The 19,946-nt window shown below is 38.1% G+C and overlaps 1 protein-coding gene across 1 annotated transcript in view; it reads left to right on the top strand.

Annotated features, from left to right (window-relative positions):
- The first annotated feature begins 703 nt into the window (after window positions 1-703).
- The window catches only part of zcchc24 (zinc finger, CCHC domain containing 24), a 46,018-nt gene continuing 26,775 nt past the window's right edge, over window positions 704-19,946 (top strand). Inside the window, exons 1-2 of the mRNA XM_084735413.1 lie at window positions 704-1,382; window positions 7,249-7,449. Of these exons, the coding sequence (XP_084591539.1) occupies window positions 1,143-1,382; window positions 7,249-7,449 (441 nt within the window). The 5' untranslated portion in view covers window positions 704-1,142. The remainder of the gene's footprint in view (window positions 1,383-7,248; window positions 7,450-19,946) is intronic.

Genomic DNA, 19,946 nt, shown 5'->3' with positions numbered 1-19,946 from the left:
AGAAGCTGAAATCAGAAAATTTGATCTTTTTTAAATTAAAAAATGATTCAAAACGATTAATCAATCAATTAATCCTACCACAGTCTTGTCAGTTGAGAAAAAGGTCCAAACATGTAGAGCACATGGATGTATGTAGATTAATCTGTTGATCATTTTCTCCATTAATCAATTACATATTTGGTCTATAAAATGAAAATAAGAAAGTCCAAGGTGACGTCCTGTCAGAGAGGAGTAAAGAAACCAGAAAATATTCACATTTGAGGAGCTGAAATCAGAGAATTTAGACATTCGCTTTTTATTTTAAAATTGCAATCCTACTAATCATCTCCATTTTCACTAAATATATTTATAATCTGTAAATGTAATGGAATACAGTTACCTTTTTTTCATATTCACATTATATAATCCTGTTACATGTAATCCGTTTCTCCCCAAGCCTGTTTTTATCACATTTGTGTTTGGCCCACAGCAGCAGTAATTGCCCACCCTTGCATTACACTGTGTAATCTACTGAGATACTTTTAAAATCATGATTCATTACTGAGGGGGCCTGCAATCTGAATTAAAACCTTTCAGCTGCAGTAAGAGGTGACCATGACCACTGACCAGAACAACTATTTTTAACTTTTTATTTTTACTTGAGTAATATTACTACTTGTACAAACAGAAAATCTGTTGAATTTATTTACTTTAGAATATGTATTAAGCATGTGTTAAAACTGAGCTGTTGGGTAGAAGTGTTGGAATAAGCAGATGAGCCATTTGTCTTCATGTTGCAGGCTTTAAAATGAATATTCACACAAAGCAGACGCTGATTGGTCTGCGTCCTCGGTGACGCAGCGCCCTGCTCATTACATATTCAAAGAGCCTCTCTCTGCCCCGCTGCAATAAAGGCAGATAGCGGACCATGGGGAGCAGGGGAAAACTTTTTATACTGACATGTTAGCGCAATGACTTTTGAGTAACATCTAAGTGGGACGAGGCTCCCGGCGTGAGGAGGACAGGGCCCTGTACGGCAAGAAAAAAGGAGCACTTGCCATCTGCCGGGGTGCGGGAACGAAAAGCAAGACGGCAAAAAAAAGAGTTGAGAGCAGTCCAAGAATCAGCGGTGGAAAATCCAGTTTAGCCATTTGAATTGAAAGATGAGCTTGTTGTCTGCCATAGACACGAGTGCCTCCGTGTACCAGCCCGCTCAGCTTCTCAACTGGGTCTATCTCTCCTTGCAAGACCCCCACCAGACCAGCGCCTTTGACGCGTTCAGACCCGAACCCAACTCTTCCCACCCGGATCTCAATTTCAGCAAGACTCCCGCAGCGGCGGACCTGAGCTCTTCCCTCAACTCCAACTATCTCAACAACTTCTTTCAGCTGCAGCGGAACGAGGTGAAACATGGCATGCCGCGTACTTTGACAGTCTCCCAAAGTGTGGTTGCATTTAAAACAGTAAGAGACAGAGTCGGTTAATGGTCTGTTGACTGTGGCGCGTCTGTGCACCAAATGTTTTAGCATGTACAGCATAGACTATTCTGGTAGGATACACACTACCGCCATGATATCTCTGATGTGGATAATAACTTCAGACAGGCTTAATGAATTGACAATTTAGGTTATTAGCTTTTGATTATTGTTGAAAAACACTCTAAACATAACATTTATTAGGCCAAGTATTCTTTATATAACCCAAGATGCAACCTAGATAGAGCTCTTGTCTTTTCCTGGCTGGAAGAGCTACATTACAGTAAAGTGATCTAATTTTCTGAACTTACCAGAACTTACCAAGCTGTTCTATTATTTGCCTTTACTCACTCACTCATTATATCCACATTACTAATTATCTATCAGTCATCTCATTCTGTTAATATTTTGTGAAAGCACCAGTAGTCATACAATATTGTCGCAGTATCGATAAATATTGACACAGAGGTTTTTAATCAGAAATATTGTGGTACTCACCCAGCCCCTAGTGGCAACTACTGGCTTTATTACTGGTTAATAAACCATTTACTAATGAATTATTATTCAATTAAAGTCGCTGATTAGGTCAACTTTTAGGTTGCCACTGTCTGCACTGTAACAATAAACTATTTGTTTTAGCTTAAAAAAGTTGCCCTTATCTACATAGTCATTATATCCTCATTACTGATGATTATCTGCTGTTCTGAAAGCATCAATAGTCATTCCTTTGATATTGTCAAATTTCTGGTATGCCATTTTCAAGAATTTGTGCATATTAAGACATGTATTGTACATTTTGTGCAATAGTCTAACAATATCAAGGTGTTATTTATAAGCGATATTGCCCAGTCTAGATTAAAGACAATAAACAAACAATTAAAGTCAGTAATGATGGGTTAACACAGGGTTAACAGACAGACAAACAATTTACTAAGAGCGGAGAGTCTTAGAAATAAATAAATAAATGCTGTACATATTACTGCAAAACTGCAAGCTTAAAAAAAATACTGTAGGAATATCATGTTTATACAGCAGATAGTCAGTACACTAACAGTAATGTCACAGTGTCACTATAAACTCTCTTATGAGTACTTAAGTTATTCTATGATTGCAGGAATATTAAAGGATTGTTTGTAAAAATTAAGATATCATCTTTTTCAAACCGTAAAACAAGAACAAAAATAATGCAGAGGGGTTCCCATAAGTCAAAATCCTCACAAACTGGGGAGGTCCTTGACATAAAAACGTTTGTGAACCTCTGTACTAGATAATAAAATAGCTAAAAATCACAACAGAGTTTGTGTGTAGACAATTAAATTCCTGTTCCCCATGTCCTCAAATAATTAAACAGTGTTTTAATCAGATTTGTCTCTGATTCGAGCAGTAAAGAGGTTAAGATGGAAATAGATTTCCTGCACGCCTCTGTCTGGAGAGATCAGGCCACTGCAGCCTCCTGCTAAGGCCTGCTGTCTCTGACTTCTTCAAATAGACCCGGTCGGTTGTGCAAACAAAATCAGACCTTGTTTACATATTGTCTATTTTTGTAGCTCCGTGTAATTTTAGGGACAAACATGCTGATAATGTATGCAGGGTGCAAACCTGATACTGCAGACCATACAGTGCAAAAAGGACCCCACCACCACCCCACATACATACAGCACAGCGAGGGAAAAATATCACATTCTCTGGGCTAAATAGTAGTTTGAAGAATATACGGCAAGCTTTCCAGTGTTTTGATTACACTGCAGTCGAGTTTCTTAGATCTATGTTACTATTACTGTGGCGCTATGTGTTGAAAACTGAAGGAAACACTAGTAGTGGAGGGATGGTGTAGTTACCATCTACAGCCAGTGTCCATTATTATGGTGGTAACCATAGAGGCCTTTTGAAGTCATTTAACATGAAACAGTCCTCTGAAAATTGGGTGTGCATATTATACGTTACACGCAATTGTGTAATGCCATTCAATCCACATGAGTATAAAGTGTTTCAAACTGAGGGAACGCATACAGTCTGGAAACGGTTTAAGGGGTGGGGGGTGTGGGGTACATTTTGCAACTCACTACACCGGCTAAGCCAAGTAAAATAAACCACTGCAGAGATTTGATGATGAGATGAGTAATGCACAATGCGGTTGTTTTTGTACTGAAGGATCACACAACAGTATAGTTAAAGTGAAATAGTGATAAATTCACAAGTTTGTTGTTGATTAAAAAGTCATATTGTTCCACAAGTCAACCACAGTCTCATCTGCTAACAACTTTGTGTAAATGTTTGCAACTTTTTCTCAGAATTATGTAATTATTATCTTGGATAAGAACACAAATAGTTTGATTTTTAAGCCTTTATATCCAGTCTGGATTAACCTCTACTTTATAGTAGTTTCCTGTAGAATCAATCCTACCTCAGTTCAGTCACCTTTAAAGTTTCTACCAGACACCTACAGCCCTGGTTTAAACATATCGGTGTGTGATTGGCTCCTGCATAGTGACACCTCATCCCTGGACCTGTGAAAACAGTCACACATCTGTTACAGTTGTCTTACAGTCACTTTGGACACACAGTGACTGATAATGATACCAGTTTAAGCCACATTCAGACAGAGTCGGACGCTGTGGCAAAAATGCCAGTCATCTCATTTATTTTGAAAAGGGCAACAGGGGAAAAAATGCAGCGGCATGCAGAAGTAAAGTTCAAACAAAGTCAACTTTTGGAGAAACAACCTAAAGTCACTCTGGCCAGCGATCAGACTGCTCTACAGTCACCCTGAAATATCATGTACATGAGGCGTTACTCAGGCAGAGTTCATAGACCAAACAACGATAATCTCCAAGTTGGGTCTTCACTGTGTTTATTTTGTGTACCTAGCTTTAGTTTCTGGGTCTGGCTTGGAGTCTATGCTGCAAAATAGCGATACCAAGAAGCTTCATTTGGTTTGTGTCCAATTGGCTGCATGGCTCAACAATAAGGACTGCCTGGTTGCTTCACTGGGGTAGTAACTCCAGCAACTCACTCGCCAACTGGGCAAGTGGTCAAAAAGAATTAAACTATTAAACTATTTTGATTATCAATTAATTGTAAAAGTAATGTTTCATGTTCAAATGGCAGACAATGCTGTCTGTCTGTCAAAAATGGAGATTTCCCACTTTTCTCTAATTGCTATCAAATTGAATTGAATGATTTGGTTATGAACTGACAAAAAGACATTTAAAAGCATCACTGCTGACTTGGAAAAAAAAGGGGCTGGACAGTTTTTGCTATGTTCTGACATTTTATAGATATTGTAGCTCCAGATCAAACATGGCAATTAATTTCAGTGGTTGCTGTTATTTGATAACTGCTTATAAACAATCCAGTTTGTACAAGGGCTATTAATAATTGACTTTGGGGCAAGTAGATTTCTTAAAATTATCCATGAATTGTGCATGGACAGATAAAGAAGAGAGCATGTGGCTGTGGTCATGCAAGGTAGAGACTGATTGAGGAGAGGAGCGCTGGTAGCGAGAAAGCCAGCGAGTTAGACAAATAAAACATTATTTTCTGATTGTTTTACAGCAGTTATGGTCTAAGCACAAATAAACACCCCCCACAGTGCCCTGCGGTTCATCGCCACAACACCTGATTCTGTCTGAATGTGCCTTGGTCCTCATTGTGTTGGCCTACGCGTACCCATCTATCGCCACACACATAAACACACACTCTCCTGCTGACTCACTCACTCACTCACTCACTCACTCACTCACTCACTCACTCACTCACTGCCTCACTCTCGCAGGCTCACAGAATAAACAAACAGTCTCACTCCACCATTAGCAGATGTGTGTGAAATCAGTTTCCTTGGGGCTGACAGTAGGAGGTTTCAGGCCAAACTGAAGAAATGCGGGGACCATCAATGGAGAGCAAAGTTTCCTGCTTTATATTTGTTAGAATAATTTAACAATCTGTGCTAAGACTTAAGTTTAGCATGTACATTTCCACAGAGGAGTGGTAATACGAAACACAGTAACGCACAGAACTAAAACACATGGCAGATGGAAAACTTGAGAAACTACAGAGCTGTAATGCTTGATTTACGACGACTACATGCAGTAAATGAACATGAGTCTTGAAGCTGGAGCTGGTTAGCAAGACAATCTTACAGCCTGCAGATAAAGATTTGGCATTCAGCCCCCAGCCAGGTTGCCAAGTCGAAGGTTTCTGCGCTGTGCAACATTTAACATCAACACTAACATCATTTCCCAGACACAAACCTGCACCCCAAAAAGAGACATGACCTTCAGCGATGAGGAAGGGTTTATCTGTCTCAACCATTTGTTGTTAGTGGAGTTAAACTATTAAATGTCAAGGCAGATGTTTGTTTAGCACCTTGTCCACACTGTTTAATTATCTGACCATCTGAGAATAAAAATATCTGCACTAAAATAAGCATAATTTTCCCCAGAGGTCAATTCCCGTCTGTCCTTTCTGGATCGTTTTTGAGCAGAGGAAGGCATGAATGAGAAGGGAAATAAGGGCCTGCAGGCGATGCTTTCACTGTTATTAATATTCAGACGGCATCTTCCATGAATTCACTGGGCCTTGTGGCATGCAACGCTGCGTTCTGTGGCTCCGAGCAGACTACAAACACTGACCATGGCTAGTTTACCTCCAACAGTGCATGGTGACATTGCTGATGTTCCACAGGCTGGCGAGGGAACATGCCTCCCATCTTGTTTACAATGAGTCATCCTCTGCAAAGTCCTGTCTTTCTCTGTGGACATGCTCAGTACTTTTCCAGCTCATGAGCACAGCTGGGCCTCTCGCCAGATGTTCTGAATTTAATGAGAGAAATGATCTTGGAGGGATTTTTTTCTTCACTTTTTTTTTTGCGCAACAGAAAATAGGACAGAGAGCTCTCAAAGGAAATTGGTGATTAATGTCAACATTTTTAACACTCCAAACCAGAAATGCAATATTTTATGTGATTATCTTGTATGTGGTAATGTTGTCCAGCATACTCTATGTCAACAAGTCACGCTTTGTGGACCTCTGACGGTTGGGAATTGTCATGAATTGAGTGTGAAGGCGCCCCATCATTGTTGTTTGTCTTTTGTGCAATATATGATACTTGCAGAGGAGGTAAACATACAGTTGACGCCATAGTAGAGGCACTGATTTAACTTCCTTATTCACGTAAAAGTAAAAAAGCACAGGCTCTGAAATGTACTCAGAGTATAAAAATAAAAAGTTGCTCTCCAAAGGACATTTCTACCAACTGTTCCTGACCTTTTCATCTTGTTATGTCTTTTTCATCTTATTATGTCTCTCTGGTCTTTTACGTCATTTTGGTCGTTTTGCACCTTTCACATAGTTTTTCATCTTGTTATGTCTTTCACATTGTTTATTGTCATTACATCTTTTTCATCTTTTATGTCATTTTTATCCTGTTATGTTTTTTACATTGTTTTTTGTCTTGTTATGTCATTTTCTTTTTGCTACATCTGTCATGTGTGATATGATGGATACATCAAGGAATCGTATTTTCTGTGTGTTATCATCCCATCCATTTAGGTTGAAATTGGTCTTGATGTTTTGAAGGCAGCGTGCAATAATGCCAAATAAATATAATTAATATTTCCCCTCAAATGTACTAAAACTCAAATAACAAGCCTGATTTGAAAATGTGAGGCGTAGAAGGTGCAGTAAAAGTAAAAAGTTGTCACAAATTAATATTCAAGTAAAGTAAAGATACCCTAAAACTCTTAATTATGCATATTAAAACTGAACTTTGTGTGATGTTATTCTTATCTTGCAGGCCTTAAACAACAATGTGTATAAGAATGTGTCACCCTATGGCTCCCTGAACAACATTGTGGATGGACTCAACTCCCTGACGGACCATTTCTCAGACCTTTCCCTTTCTTCAGAGCCAAGAAAACCCAACAAAAGACCCCCACCCAACTACCTGTGCCACCTGTGCTTCAACAAGGGGCATTACATCAAAGACTGCCCTCAGGTGAGACTCATGACACACATATATTACATAGTCTAGGCCTCATATGACGCAAACAGCTTATATTAATGGGTGTAGATACCTTTTATACCTTCATGTCTTGAATTGCAGTAACTGTGTGACTTTTACTTCTTCTTCAGTGTCTTTTAATCCGGTTCATACAAGCCAATGATGGCATTAAAAGCTGTGCTTGCTTCAGCCAATGCCCGTGCCTCTCTCTCCCTCTCTCTTTGGCTCTGGTCTGACCTACTTGTTAAACAGGCTGGCCTCTGTCTTCTGTAGTCATGTGTGTGACTGTGTGTATATGTGTGCTTGTGTGCATCTTAACTGCCGCAGCATTACACTGCAAGAAACCGACCATCCATTATGACCGCGGTAAATAAACTTGCTGGGTTAGTTCAAGAGTCAAAGGTGAAACGGTCTGTCTTTCTACTGGATCACCATGTTAGTTGTGTTAGCATGCAAGCATGTTTTCAAGAAAATAAATACTACAACAGCCATCTTTTCTGGTGTGTAGCTAAAGATATCTTATTAATCCAGAAAGTCATAGTGGCATTCCTCTGTCTTCCAGTTTCCCAATGATTTGGTCTGTGGTGATACAGGGTTTTTTTTTTGGTTGTGAGTCACCATGGTAAATGCTGACTGAGATCTAGCATGGAGGTTATGAGCGTGCTAATGTGTGACATATTGACCTTTCCTAAGTCCCTTTTGGCTGCGTGCTCTAATAACAGTTGAACAAACTTGTTACCTCAGTCAACTTTCTCTTTTTCCCATACAAGCAACATATAGTTGTCTAATGTTAGCAAAACACTGGCTAATTAGCTGGCTAAAGAATGATGTAGATGAGCTAGCTAGTTAGCTGGCATTTTGCTAACAGTAGCTAGCTTAAGTCTCTTGCCATTGACTACAGTTTATATTTTTTCTAAAGTTAGGTCCCACGGTGGTCCAACGGAAGGGACGTGACTTAGAGCACTCTGTTTGACTGATGTAGCAAGCTTGCTCAACTATTATTGGAGCACAGAGTGAAAAAGGGGAAGGACTTAGGAAGTGGCGGTTTGGAATCGGCTGCTGTCATCTCACTTTGAGAAGTTTAGGTGTTGAAGGGACAGTTCCTCCCAAAATCAAAAATACATATTTTCCACTGGCATATGTTGCTATTTATCCATCTAGATTGTTTTGCTGTGAGATGGCAAATTTTAGATATTAGGGATACAGCTAATAATTATCATCATTATCAATTAATATGTTCATTTTCCCAATTAATGGATTAGTTGTTTGGCCCATTAAATGTCAGAAAATGCAGTTTATTTTCATAAAGGACTGAAATAACCAGAAAATGTTAATTTTTGAAAAGCTGAAATCATAGACATGGAAATGTTTTCTTAAAAAAATGAACCAAAATAATTAATTGATCGCTGAAATACTTTGTGATAAACCTAATAGCTACAAACTAATCTATTAATTGACTTGTTGCAGCTCTGTTGAAAATTGGAACTACTTTCTCTCTGCCATAAAAAAAAACAGCAGTTCCTACATAAAACAGCTCACAGCAAGGTTTGTAGATTATCTTGAGTAACTGTTTATGATTTCTGGAAGTAACATTGCTGCTGAATTTTTCAACTGTATTTTGTGGCACCTTGAGCACAAGTGCCACTTAGTCCTATTATGTTGGAAAGAAGGCAGACATCTTTCTGGCTGATATCTCCAAAACTCTGCAACTCACACCAAAACAATCTAGACGGATAAAAAGTATTGCAGGCCAGAGGAAATGGATGTATTTTTGGTTTTGGGGTGAGCTCTCCCTTTGAACATTAAATAGGGTTTAGGCAGAAATGTCTTATGTAAGAATAAGGCCCTGGTTGGTATATTATAGGCTGACGCAGGCAATCACTCAACATCTGCATGCAAATGAGAAAAAAAACACATATTGTGTTCATGCACAGTGACTAAAGCATAAGTGAAGTGATATTTTGTAGAGTTTGCAGGAGTTGTTGAGGAAGGAATGGGCTATGAAATTGCTGTGGTAGATCTGTCATTGTGGTGTTATGTAGAGCCTTGTAAACTCCATGACTGGGACTGCGGCCTGGAAGTGATCTGATTTCACTGGGAACACAATGGCACTTTCCCTCAGAATTGAGGAATTTTTACAGAGCCTTGTTTTTTGTTGGACTCATGGTGCCTAATAATCTCCCTTCTCTCTCTGTGTCTCTCTTTTGCCTCTCCCTTATTTCTCCTCTCCCTGTTCCCTGGGTGAGGTGCAACAGCCTAACCCCAGCCCCAAGTCTCTTTTGCATGGAATGGTAATGAGGAGCAGATGTGAGATTAAAATGCTTTGACTTGCTTTATGACATATGATGACTGGTCTCGGGAGGTCTGTAAAAGACCTGTGTACTGATGAAATATCTCCTGGACAGCTCCAAACTGCGCTGCGTGGGAATTAGATCATCTATTGACAACTCCAACGGGAATTTTGAGTCGTAGTATATCATGCAAGTGTAACTTTTGCCTTCATTTTTCTTCAAAGTAAGGCTGTAGCTGTTGATAGGATCATTGATCAAATGATACTGATACTCTACATTAGTCCAGGTGTGTATAAAGTAATACGTAATCTAGTATGTTTATTACCGTATTTTTAAAACCACATGCTGTGCACATTTAAACTGATCATCTTCATCTTAAAATAAAATGGTTGAAAGGTTGCTTTTTTTAAACAAAACCCCTTTGGCAGTAGTAGCTGTGAAATCAATCATGCTACACTGTAAAAAAAATAAACTGTTTGTTTTAACTTAGCAGTGTTGAACGTGGATGGATTGGATAAGTGGGTCAACAATATACTTGCCGGATGTCAATTTTTACTTGCCCCTGTGCAATTGTTTTATGTCTTAGCGGTTATCAAATAACAACAAAGGCTAATGTTGATTGTCATGTTTAATCTAGGGCTGCAATGTCTATATGATGTCATAAAATAGTGAAAAATGTGGCGGTCAATCCTTATTGTTGAGTCTTGCTCGAAAACTTTGTATTTGCGCGCGGCCTTAAAATTTTAAGTTGCCTGAATTTGAAAAGAGAAGTAATTTTATAATTATTCAAAACAAATAAGCTTTTCTAGTCAAATATATTTATAATTATTAGACTTACTATTGATATCAATTGCTATTAATTCAGTTGTACCTGGGAAAACATGTTCAATAAGCTTAAACTGGGTCAAGTTGAACCAACAACTGTTCAGTCACCCTGACAAACATTACCAACAGATTTGATTTCCATAAAACTAATACTAACTAAATATTTATGTTCAGTTAATGAGTAAAGATTAGTTGATTCCACTGCATTCTGCATGTTTTGTTTTTTTTACAGTGTAAAGATGTAAGCATTCAGGCATGGACCTCAAAATCACACTCAGCCGTCTTCTGGTTTATATTTCAGCTGTTCGTTAAACTGCCAGCAGTAAGTCTCCAAGCGGCCTCCGCACCTACACAGTTTAACACCATCTCAGTTATTTAGGTCTCTCCTGGGCTTTTTCTACCGTAAATTTACCTTCCATTTGTGCTACATCACTTACACTATTGCCCAGTTACCTGTCACTGCGTGCTTTGCCAAAGATAGTCGAATCCTACTTAACCAGCGGAAGGCCCAAGTAACAGATGTGACACACATCTTGCAATAGAAACACAAGTTTTTAATGGCAAGATCAATCTACTTATTAGCCAACACATGTGTTGTTCTGCGTGTTCCAAACAATATTTTCTGCCTGACATTTCTCTGTTTCGCAGTGATCAACTGTGTGCCCGTAGAGTTTCTGGTATCCGCCTGCACTGGAATGCATCTGAGGATGAATGTGTCCGTACTAATAGTTGTCCTGTCCAGAGGTGCTGCTCTGCCAATGAAAACAGAGGCTCTTGCTTCAGAGCATTGATAAGTGTGTCGTCCTGGTCCAGCATCGAGAAACACAGTCTGATGACGCAAACAGTGTTTCTGCTCTACTTCACCTCAGCTTATTTTGTTCTGTTATTATCATTGAGATTACGTAAGGGTGCATTTATTTACATTTGTGATTATTTTGATTTAAAGGATAAAAGTGTTGGTATTCTATATTTTCTTGCTCTTGAAAACACCAAAATTAGTAAATTAATCAATTAGTTGATTTACAAATTTAATCAGCATCTATTTTTTTTTTATAATAAATTAATTGCCACTGTCATTGACTTGAGCAAAAAATGCCAAAAATTAATTGGCTGCAACTTCTGTTCTGGTTCAAAATGTGAACACTTGCTGGTTTTGATTAGTCTCATATAATTAGAAACTGGATATCTTTGGGGTTTGGACTTCTGATGGGACAGAACACTTAGAAGATGTCACCTTGGACCAGTGGAAACTATTTTCTGATATTTTTAAATACAAATCAAGTCATGATACCACAGTTTTAAACTTTGATACAATTCTAATAGAAAAAATGATACTTAATACCTCTTTTGATACCACAGCAAAAAGAAAAAGAAATGCTAGACACACAAAACAGTGCTGGTACAGAAAAAGTCACTGAACAGTGTCTGGTTTTGAGCTGAACTGAGGTCTTGAATGAGCACTTTTTTATAGCTTTGATACTACTGAATGTTAGCATTATGTCATTTTAAACACATGATACGGAAAATTTTGACAACAATTAACTGGTGCTCTAATTGGTACTAACAAATATTGTCTGACTGTGTATCCACGGCCTAATATAGCTTTTGCCTCTGCGCCGCAGACCTTGACTGTTGTCCAAAAACTTCAAATTACACATTAATGAGAAAAACTGGATGACATCTTACCTCATTCTGATGAACATGGGCGCTGCGGTTTTACTTATTTTGAGTCAATCCCAAACAGCCGTGCTGCTGTAAATACTCATTAGAGCACCAAATCTGCGTTAATCCACAGCTGCAAATACTCCCCCACAGATTCATAAATTACACCTGTTTGAGTTATATTTGTGCCCAGTTGTTTCAGGAAAGCATTTATACTTATTTTTTTTATGTGAAATAGTATTACTTTCATTATAAATGAAAATGTGGTTTAATGGACTCTTCTCAACAAGTAATGTTTTAGTCGACACAGGTGTTACCAATGATACTAATTAAGCTTATGTAAGTTCTGAGAAAACAAAATAACAGCTGATGAAAATCTATCAGACATGACAGGCAATAATCATGTTCATGAAGGAGGTGATATTTAAGTTTTATGATACTTTTAGTCATGTTTGCCGACTTCCTTCGTCACTATAACTATATATAACTATATAACCATAACTTCTCTGGAAGTTGTAGCAACTAGCAACTAGACATAACATTGGTGGAAACATTTGGGATAACATAAGCGCACAACTTAACAAAATTATATAATGTATAGCGTTTTAAACATTTTTATTTAGAAATGTTACACATTTTAGCTTTAAAGTTCCATTCTGCTCAGGTCAAACAGAGTCAGGGTGCTGCTATTGTGCATGTTGGCTCACTTTAAAGGTTCTGCTCCATTTAATTGAACAGGACATTAATTAGTATCATTGGTAACACCTGTGTTTACCCTACTATTTGATACCAATATGGCTGCCGTGAAAAAGATCTATGGGCTTTCACAGACAAGGTAGGCAAATCAGCAAATATTGAGGGACGGACTAATGCATTTTTAGTTTTGGTCTTTTGATGAGATTTGTTGAAAAAAAAAAACTAACTATAAACTATAAAATAGCTGCCAAATTTTCGTACAAGTACACCTGCTTTTACTTCTTTCCTCTTCTTCAGCATTCATCATGCACCAGTGCTTTGCACTGAAGTGCTGTCATTTAAGGATTGAAAATAACTGTCATTCTTATGTTATTTAATTAATTAATGTTATTTTTCATAATTACTGTTGACTCAATCAAGCTATATTTTGCAATATACATATGGATATATATATCATCAAATTGAATTGAGATTTCATTATCAAAAGATTTTAACAAATCACCTTACTTCTGCCAAAGTGGACTTTTTCGCAGGTGAGAATGGAGTATTTAGACAGTCGGTGTAGCTGATGGTTTTTCTACCACTTCCATCACTTGGTTCAGAGAGAATAAGAGCTAGGCAATTAAATATTTGTGGTTACAGAAGTGTTTATGCATTACTTGTAATTTAAGACCATTTTTTTTTGTTATAACATGTTAATATTGGAAACATACAGCAGAGTCTTACGGCTCTGCTGAGAGAATTATTTTTCAGGGAACTCTTGGTAGTTGAGTGAAAGCCACAGGCCTGGCAGCAGCTGCCCACTGCTCCCTGTCATGGGGACAGAGGTGTTATGTAAACTGGCTTTTATTCGGAAAATGAGGTCGCTCCCCCAGTTATGAGCAGAATGCCCCTCACTGCCACGCTTTGGCCCCCGTCCAAGATGTCTTCCACTTGCACTCATGATTTTGTTCTGTTCAGTGGACGACTAATCCTCTCAACAGTTGGCCCCCCACTTCTGATTTGAGTGATCAAAATAATGCATTGAATGATATCTTCTTGCTATGTCTCCCTGTAGAAAGATTAACTCATGGAAAATGTCTTTGCAGGAATGCAGGTTTGTGGGTATGTGGGGGTGGCTGCTTGTGTGTGTTTTATGTGTGTCTCTGAGCTACAGTGGACTCGTGAGTTACTGTGCCCCCTGGTTCAGTCTGTCAGTTTCCTAGGTATGTTTTTGTTTTTAATTCTTCTCTGAAATTTCTGATATTTTGAAACTAGCAGAATACTTATTTTTTATAAAAGTTAAAAAAAAACTACTGACACACCATTTATCACTACTTCTGCTTTCACCCTTTTGCCTATTTTTGACATGCAACAATCAAAGTTTAAGTTAAACACACCATCAGCTGATCTGTTTCATCAGGACAGTGTCAGTGACTTTGTCCCTTTTTGGGGGGAAAGATCAGGTTTTCACATAATGAGAGTAATATGAAAATTATCCACTTTAACATTAATTTAATAAGTTATCACGGATGCTTACAATCAGCCAAGGTCACAAAATAATAATAAGTCTGATCCCCTCTCAGTTTCAGCTGGGAGTTGTATGCGAGTTGTGAGGTTGCTACTTTGACAGACTCAGAGAGCTTTATTTATATATATATATATGTATATAAAAAACCTCACAAAATGTCAAGAAAGAAAATATTTTTTACATCTATTGTCTGTAATAAAATGTACACCTTATGACTTGAAGTTTCGCTCTTTTACTGAACTAAGGAAAGCTTGTTTGTAAAACTTCACTTCAAACTTTACAAAACACAACAGAACTCATCAAGAATGTCTTGGTTTGTGTTTCCACTGTTCAAGAATCACCAACTTTGCAGGTCTGGCCAGACACAGGTTATAATAGGGTCTCTAGCTGCATGACTAACTGAGCTAAGGGCAGCTAGAAGGCTAGCTGCACATTTTACACGTTGCTCCTTCAAACAAGCAAGATATGAAGTGTTAATTAGTGAGCTTTATTGGACAGAGGCTGGCTAGCTGTTTCCCATTGTTTCCAGTCTTTGTGCCAAGCTCAGCAAACCAGCTGCAGCATGTAGCCTCATATTTAATGGACAGACATAAGAACAGCATCAATCTTCTTGTCTAACTCTCAGCTATAAATTTACGAAACATATTTTCCAAAATGTTGAACTTTTGCCACTTTAGCAATGAAAAAAAAAAGTGTAAATGTCATATTTTTCATTGTGTGGAGTTCATAAATACAGCTGAAAAAGCCGGTGATGACGTACAGATTTGTCTTTTTTGGCCAGTTGTGAGACAAATTAAATAAATTACATATTAAGCCATTGACTACACTGGAATGTGTCCATCTGTAAATAAAGATCAGGACAGATAGAAAAGCAGCATCACAGATGTACTGTGCTGATCCAAAACACATGCATCTCATTGATACACATACAGAGCGTTCTTTATTGCACGAGGATAATGTTCCTTTTGTTCAAATCGTTATGTGCCTGCTGCATGGGTATATATAGCATCAATTTCTAACTATATTTTTTTCTTTATCTCTAGGGATGTTGGTCATAGCACAATGTTTAAAGTTAGCTGACATCAATGGGTCCCATATGAGACACTGATGATAAGTTACTGAATAAGGATGAACTTCAAAAGGATCTCCTGTTTCCCTTTAATGAGCGCAAGTGCTGACATTTCCTGTCACTACAGTCTCTGTCAGTGATTTGGTCATGACTGTATCTCCTCCAGCACGTATCCGATCTGTATCTGACCATATGCCAATTACCGCGATGGACCTCACACGTCACACGATGGTTATTTCAGCAGCAGTCTGTCCCCTGTGACAAATGGTCCCCATAATCTCCCATAACAGCGTCAACACAGAGACCTGAGGCGAGCCGTGAAGTGAGATCCTCTTCACACCAGGGGCGAATCACACTTTGAGTAATGTGTGACTCGCCAAAATGTGTGCTTTTCCCTTGGTTGTGGTGATAAACTTAATGACTTGTCATTACTGCAGCCCACATGTCTACCATAACAAACATCAGCGGTTGTTGTTTTTGCAGAACGTATTTGGTTAAATCTTCCAGTGTTTGCCTCTGAGAGAGCAGTGATCCTTTTCCGACGTGGTTGGCAGTCGTGCTGGGATAATTGTGCAACCACTTTGTTTTAATGTTTCAGTTTGTTGTTGTACTAGGTGATGGGGGGATACTATGTCAAATACACATTGCAAGTTTATCATTTACCAGTGTTAGGTCACTACAGAGCGCCGTCTGTGTGGAAAACAAGTATTTTAGCCCTCTGTGGGCACGCCCAACTTCCTGCTGTGTGGTACTCTAATATTAAAGTCTTAATTGAATCAGGTCAAGGCCTGTTTTCAGCAAACACTGTCTCTACCTTTTCTCTGTCAAATTTATTCAGAGCGGGATTTTTGGGATTGTGGAATAGAAATAGTATATATTATAGTAAATAATAGGAAACAGTACTTTTTTTTTTTTAGGGCAGAGATGGACTTACCAGAAACTAAAAAGAGAAAAAGCTTCTTTGTAATTGAACATTAACAAATCTATTAAAAAGAAATTAAACCAGTAGCACCATTATCTATTTTTCCTTGATATATTATTTTTTAAAAACATGTTTATTCAACATATTTTGGAGCATGTTACAGACAGCACAGAGTCTGACAGTTTCCTGATATGTTAAACTGTTTCAGCCTCTGAACAAACAAACAACACGTCCCAGGGGTTACAGAATACACTTCCTTGAATGGCAGGGGGGAGCAAGCAAACAAACAAGGGAAATAAAGAGAAGTATTGATCAATCTATCAAAGTTAGAGAGTTAACACTGGTGAGAGAGGAGTCCCAAGTTTTGTGAAATCTTTTCAGAGATTCTCTGACTGTGTATTTGATGAAGAAATTATATCTAACAAGGGTTGTGATGCAAAATGTCAGAAAATGTTGAAAAATGTTGATTAGCCTTTCCCAAACCCCAAGATAATGTCCTCAAACGTCTTGTTTTGTCCACAATCTAAATAAGTTTAGTTTCCTGTTTACTGATTTTACAGATTTAAGAAGCTGGAATTAGATAAATTTTAACCTTCTTTTCTCTTAAAAAAATACTGAAGCAGATCAATTAATCATCAAAATACTTGGTGATTAATTTAATTTGTAATAAAATATGGTGTTTGACCATGAGATAGCGAAAGAGGCCGTGAACTTGGTATAACAAGTTAACTTGCCTTCAACAAAGACAGCACTTAAACAACACAGTGTTTTATTATTATCATTATTATTACTACTGAAATTTAAAGGACTGAATTTTAAAATTCTAAAATAATTATGTTCATAGTCCTGTACATTTTTCTTTTCTCCATTTTCCAATCTATTTTGCTCGGAATCAAATGTTAAAACACTTTATATAAGGATATTCTGAAGTGAAGTTTCTGGGAATTCACTTCTGGAGCTGGATCTGTTAAAGAAGCGGGTGGTCACTGTTTGGAAATGGTGTCTTAAAAAAGATGTCCAAAAACATTCCTTAATTCATTTCACAAGTTAACAAGTATGTTGGGAGTGGATATTTTCTTAATCATATAAATTCCCAGGTGAATATTTGTAAAAGGAGGGTAGGCTAACCAGTCACATCTGGATGGTAGGCTGTTCCCATGGTGTTACACTGCTGGCTTTTCAGCTGTAAGTTAATCAGAAACAGTTTAAGTGCCTTGTTTGTGGGAAACTCTGAGGAAAAAGCTGTCTCATTCACTTCACCCAGGTCGTTTTAAACCAACACTTTGGTTCATAACCTAGCCTGTAGCTTCCTGTAAAATCCACATTTTCCATTTGACAAAAAGATTCCTGCATGTAAAGTCCAGTTTAATATGCCTGTGTGCAGTGTCTATCCCATATTCTGCCTCTGGCAAAACAATTGTCAACTCTTGTATTGGAAACATGCTGTTAAACTGTCTAAAATAGCTTGCTGGGCCTCTGATAGTTCATTCAGTGCTGATTATTCAATAGTTCAACAGATTATGTAGGCTTAATGTAGCTGGAGACGTCTGCCGTCCCCCGGAGACTAATGTTCCTGAGAGGAGAAAGAACATAGATCCTACATCTGTCCTTTAGCTTTTCTAATCTCTTATTTAACTAACCTCCTGCCTTCACCGAAAGATATCTGTAGGGAAATCATGTATTTACATTTTCCCCTACTCCACCAGCTGTTTTTTGTCTTCGTTGTCTCGTTCCCTCTCTCTCTCTCGATGCATCCAGCAGTTTGTTAACCCTGTCGATAAACAGTCTTTCAACACCACAGTCACACTTCAGCATTTGTCATGAGAGAATGCTTCACATTTTAGCCTCATGATCTCTGCACCCTGGGGCCAATTCTGACATGGCTGCAGTCATTCGCTGTGGCGGGCACGCAGTTTGGATGTGTCACCGTCCTTGCATGGAGCACTGTCGAGTTTATCTCTGTCAGACTACAGTCCGAAGGCCCGAGAAGGACACAAGAGCTGAGAGACAGCACGAGGGGAGTGAGGGCACTTCCCCCAAAAGGAAATCAAAGTTAAAAGAATGATAAAAGTGCGGTTTCCTGCCAGCTGGTTTGTGTTCTGTACAGAAATCCCATTCTTCCTCTCAGATTTTGCTGAGACAACAATCGCACCACTTCCTGTTTTGGTAACCGTGACACCTCTAACCCCATCTCTGGGAGGCGCTGCACATTTACAGCACATTTACCATAGTCAGGTATACTTAGAGCTGCTCTCGGATTTAATGTTTATATATGGTGAAATGAGTATGGAAGTAAGAGAAAGCTGTATGAAGACACAATAAACCATCTATCAGTATTTTCTTAAATCAGAGCTTCTTTTAGGTGAAGCTAAGCTCACACTTAGTCCTTAAATGGATTTTGCGCTACCAATCATCTCATTAGTCTTTCTTTTCATACTCACTCCAAGGGCATATTGTTTTGCTAGATAATTCTATTAGTTTCTTATATAATCCTACATTATGAATCTTTTTTCCTGTCACACTGCTGAGCCAGCGCTGCAGAATGAAGGCTGGAGTTAATAAAAGAAAATAAACAATAATGTGTTTGGGGCAGTTGCTCGTCACATTGATTTATGTAAGCATGAGAGAAACCAGGTCACTGCTCATTTTAGAATCTAGTAGGGCTGCACAATATGGTAAATAAATCATATTGCAAGGACACTGACAGATATTGTGACTGCAAAATTATTCACAATCAGTGGGAATGATCTTTTTTGCATCATAATTTTAAATTTAAAATCATGATGATGTGACAAATGTTGGTGTCTGTACCAAACAAACATGTTTTCTTACATCTGGAAAACTGAGTCTTCCTATGTCCCTCCTCTTATGGCTGTGCGCTCCACTAACAGTGGATCAAGCTTGGTACCTGGAAGAACGTCTGTCAACTTTCTAATCTAATCTAACCTAATCAAATATAATCTAAGCTATCGTTAGCAAGTGTTTTGCTCTGATGCAGAACACCTGCAAACATGCTAGAAAATCTACTGTAGACAGGGTTGGGTCAGATTACTGAGTACAAATTACATGGCAATTTTTGTAATTAGTAATGTAATCCATCAAGTTACAAAAAATATGATCTAAACTTACTTAGAAGTCAAACATTAAAAATATTTTAATATTTTTTCTTTTTAAAATATGCAAACATGCAAATGAAATTGCACTGGTTATCACGAAAAAAGTTATCATTTTAAAATTTTCATTTTTCATTTCATTTTCATGCTAACAATAGCTTGCTTTTACAGATCCATCTTCAAAAATTATTTTCAACACAGACAAGGTTGGCACATAACATATCTAAATACAGAAATCAGGAAAGACTAAAGTTGACTGACGTCAAGAAACATTGTTCCTCCTTTATTTCAATATATTAGCACAAATCCCTTTAAAAATGTTACCTTTCTACTGAGTACCACCCCACTTTTGCAGCCACAACAGGATATTAGAGAATCGATCACCCTAAACGATGATGGCAGC

Source organism: Lutjanus erythropterus, chromosome 14, assembly GCF_056507025.1.
Source record: "Lutjanus erythropterus isolate fLutEry1 chromosome 14, fLutEry1.hap2, whole genome shotgun sequence".
Lineage (NCBI taxonomy): Eukaryota > Metazoa > Chordata > Actinopteri > Lutjaniformes > Lutjanidae > Lutjanus > Lutjanus erythropterus.
The sequence above is the reverse complement of the archived record's forward strand: the minus strand, read 5'-3'. Positions and strand labels throughout refer to the sequence as shown.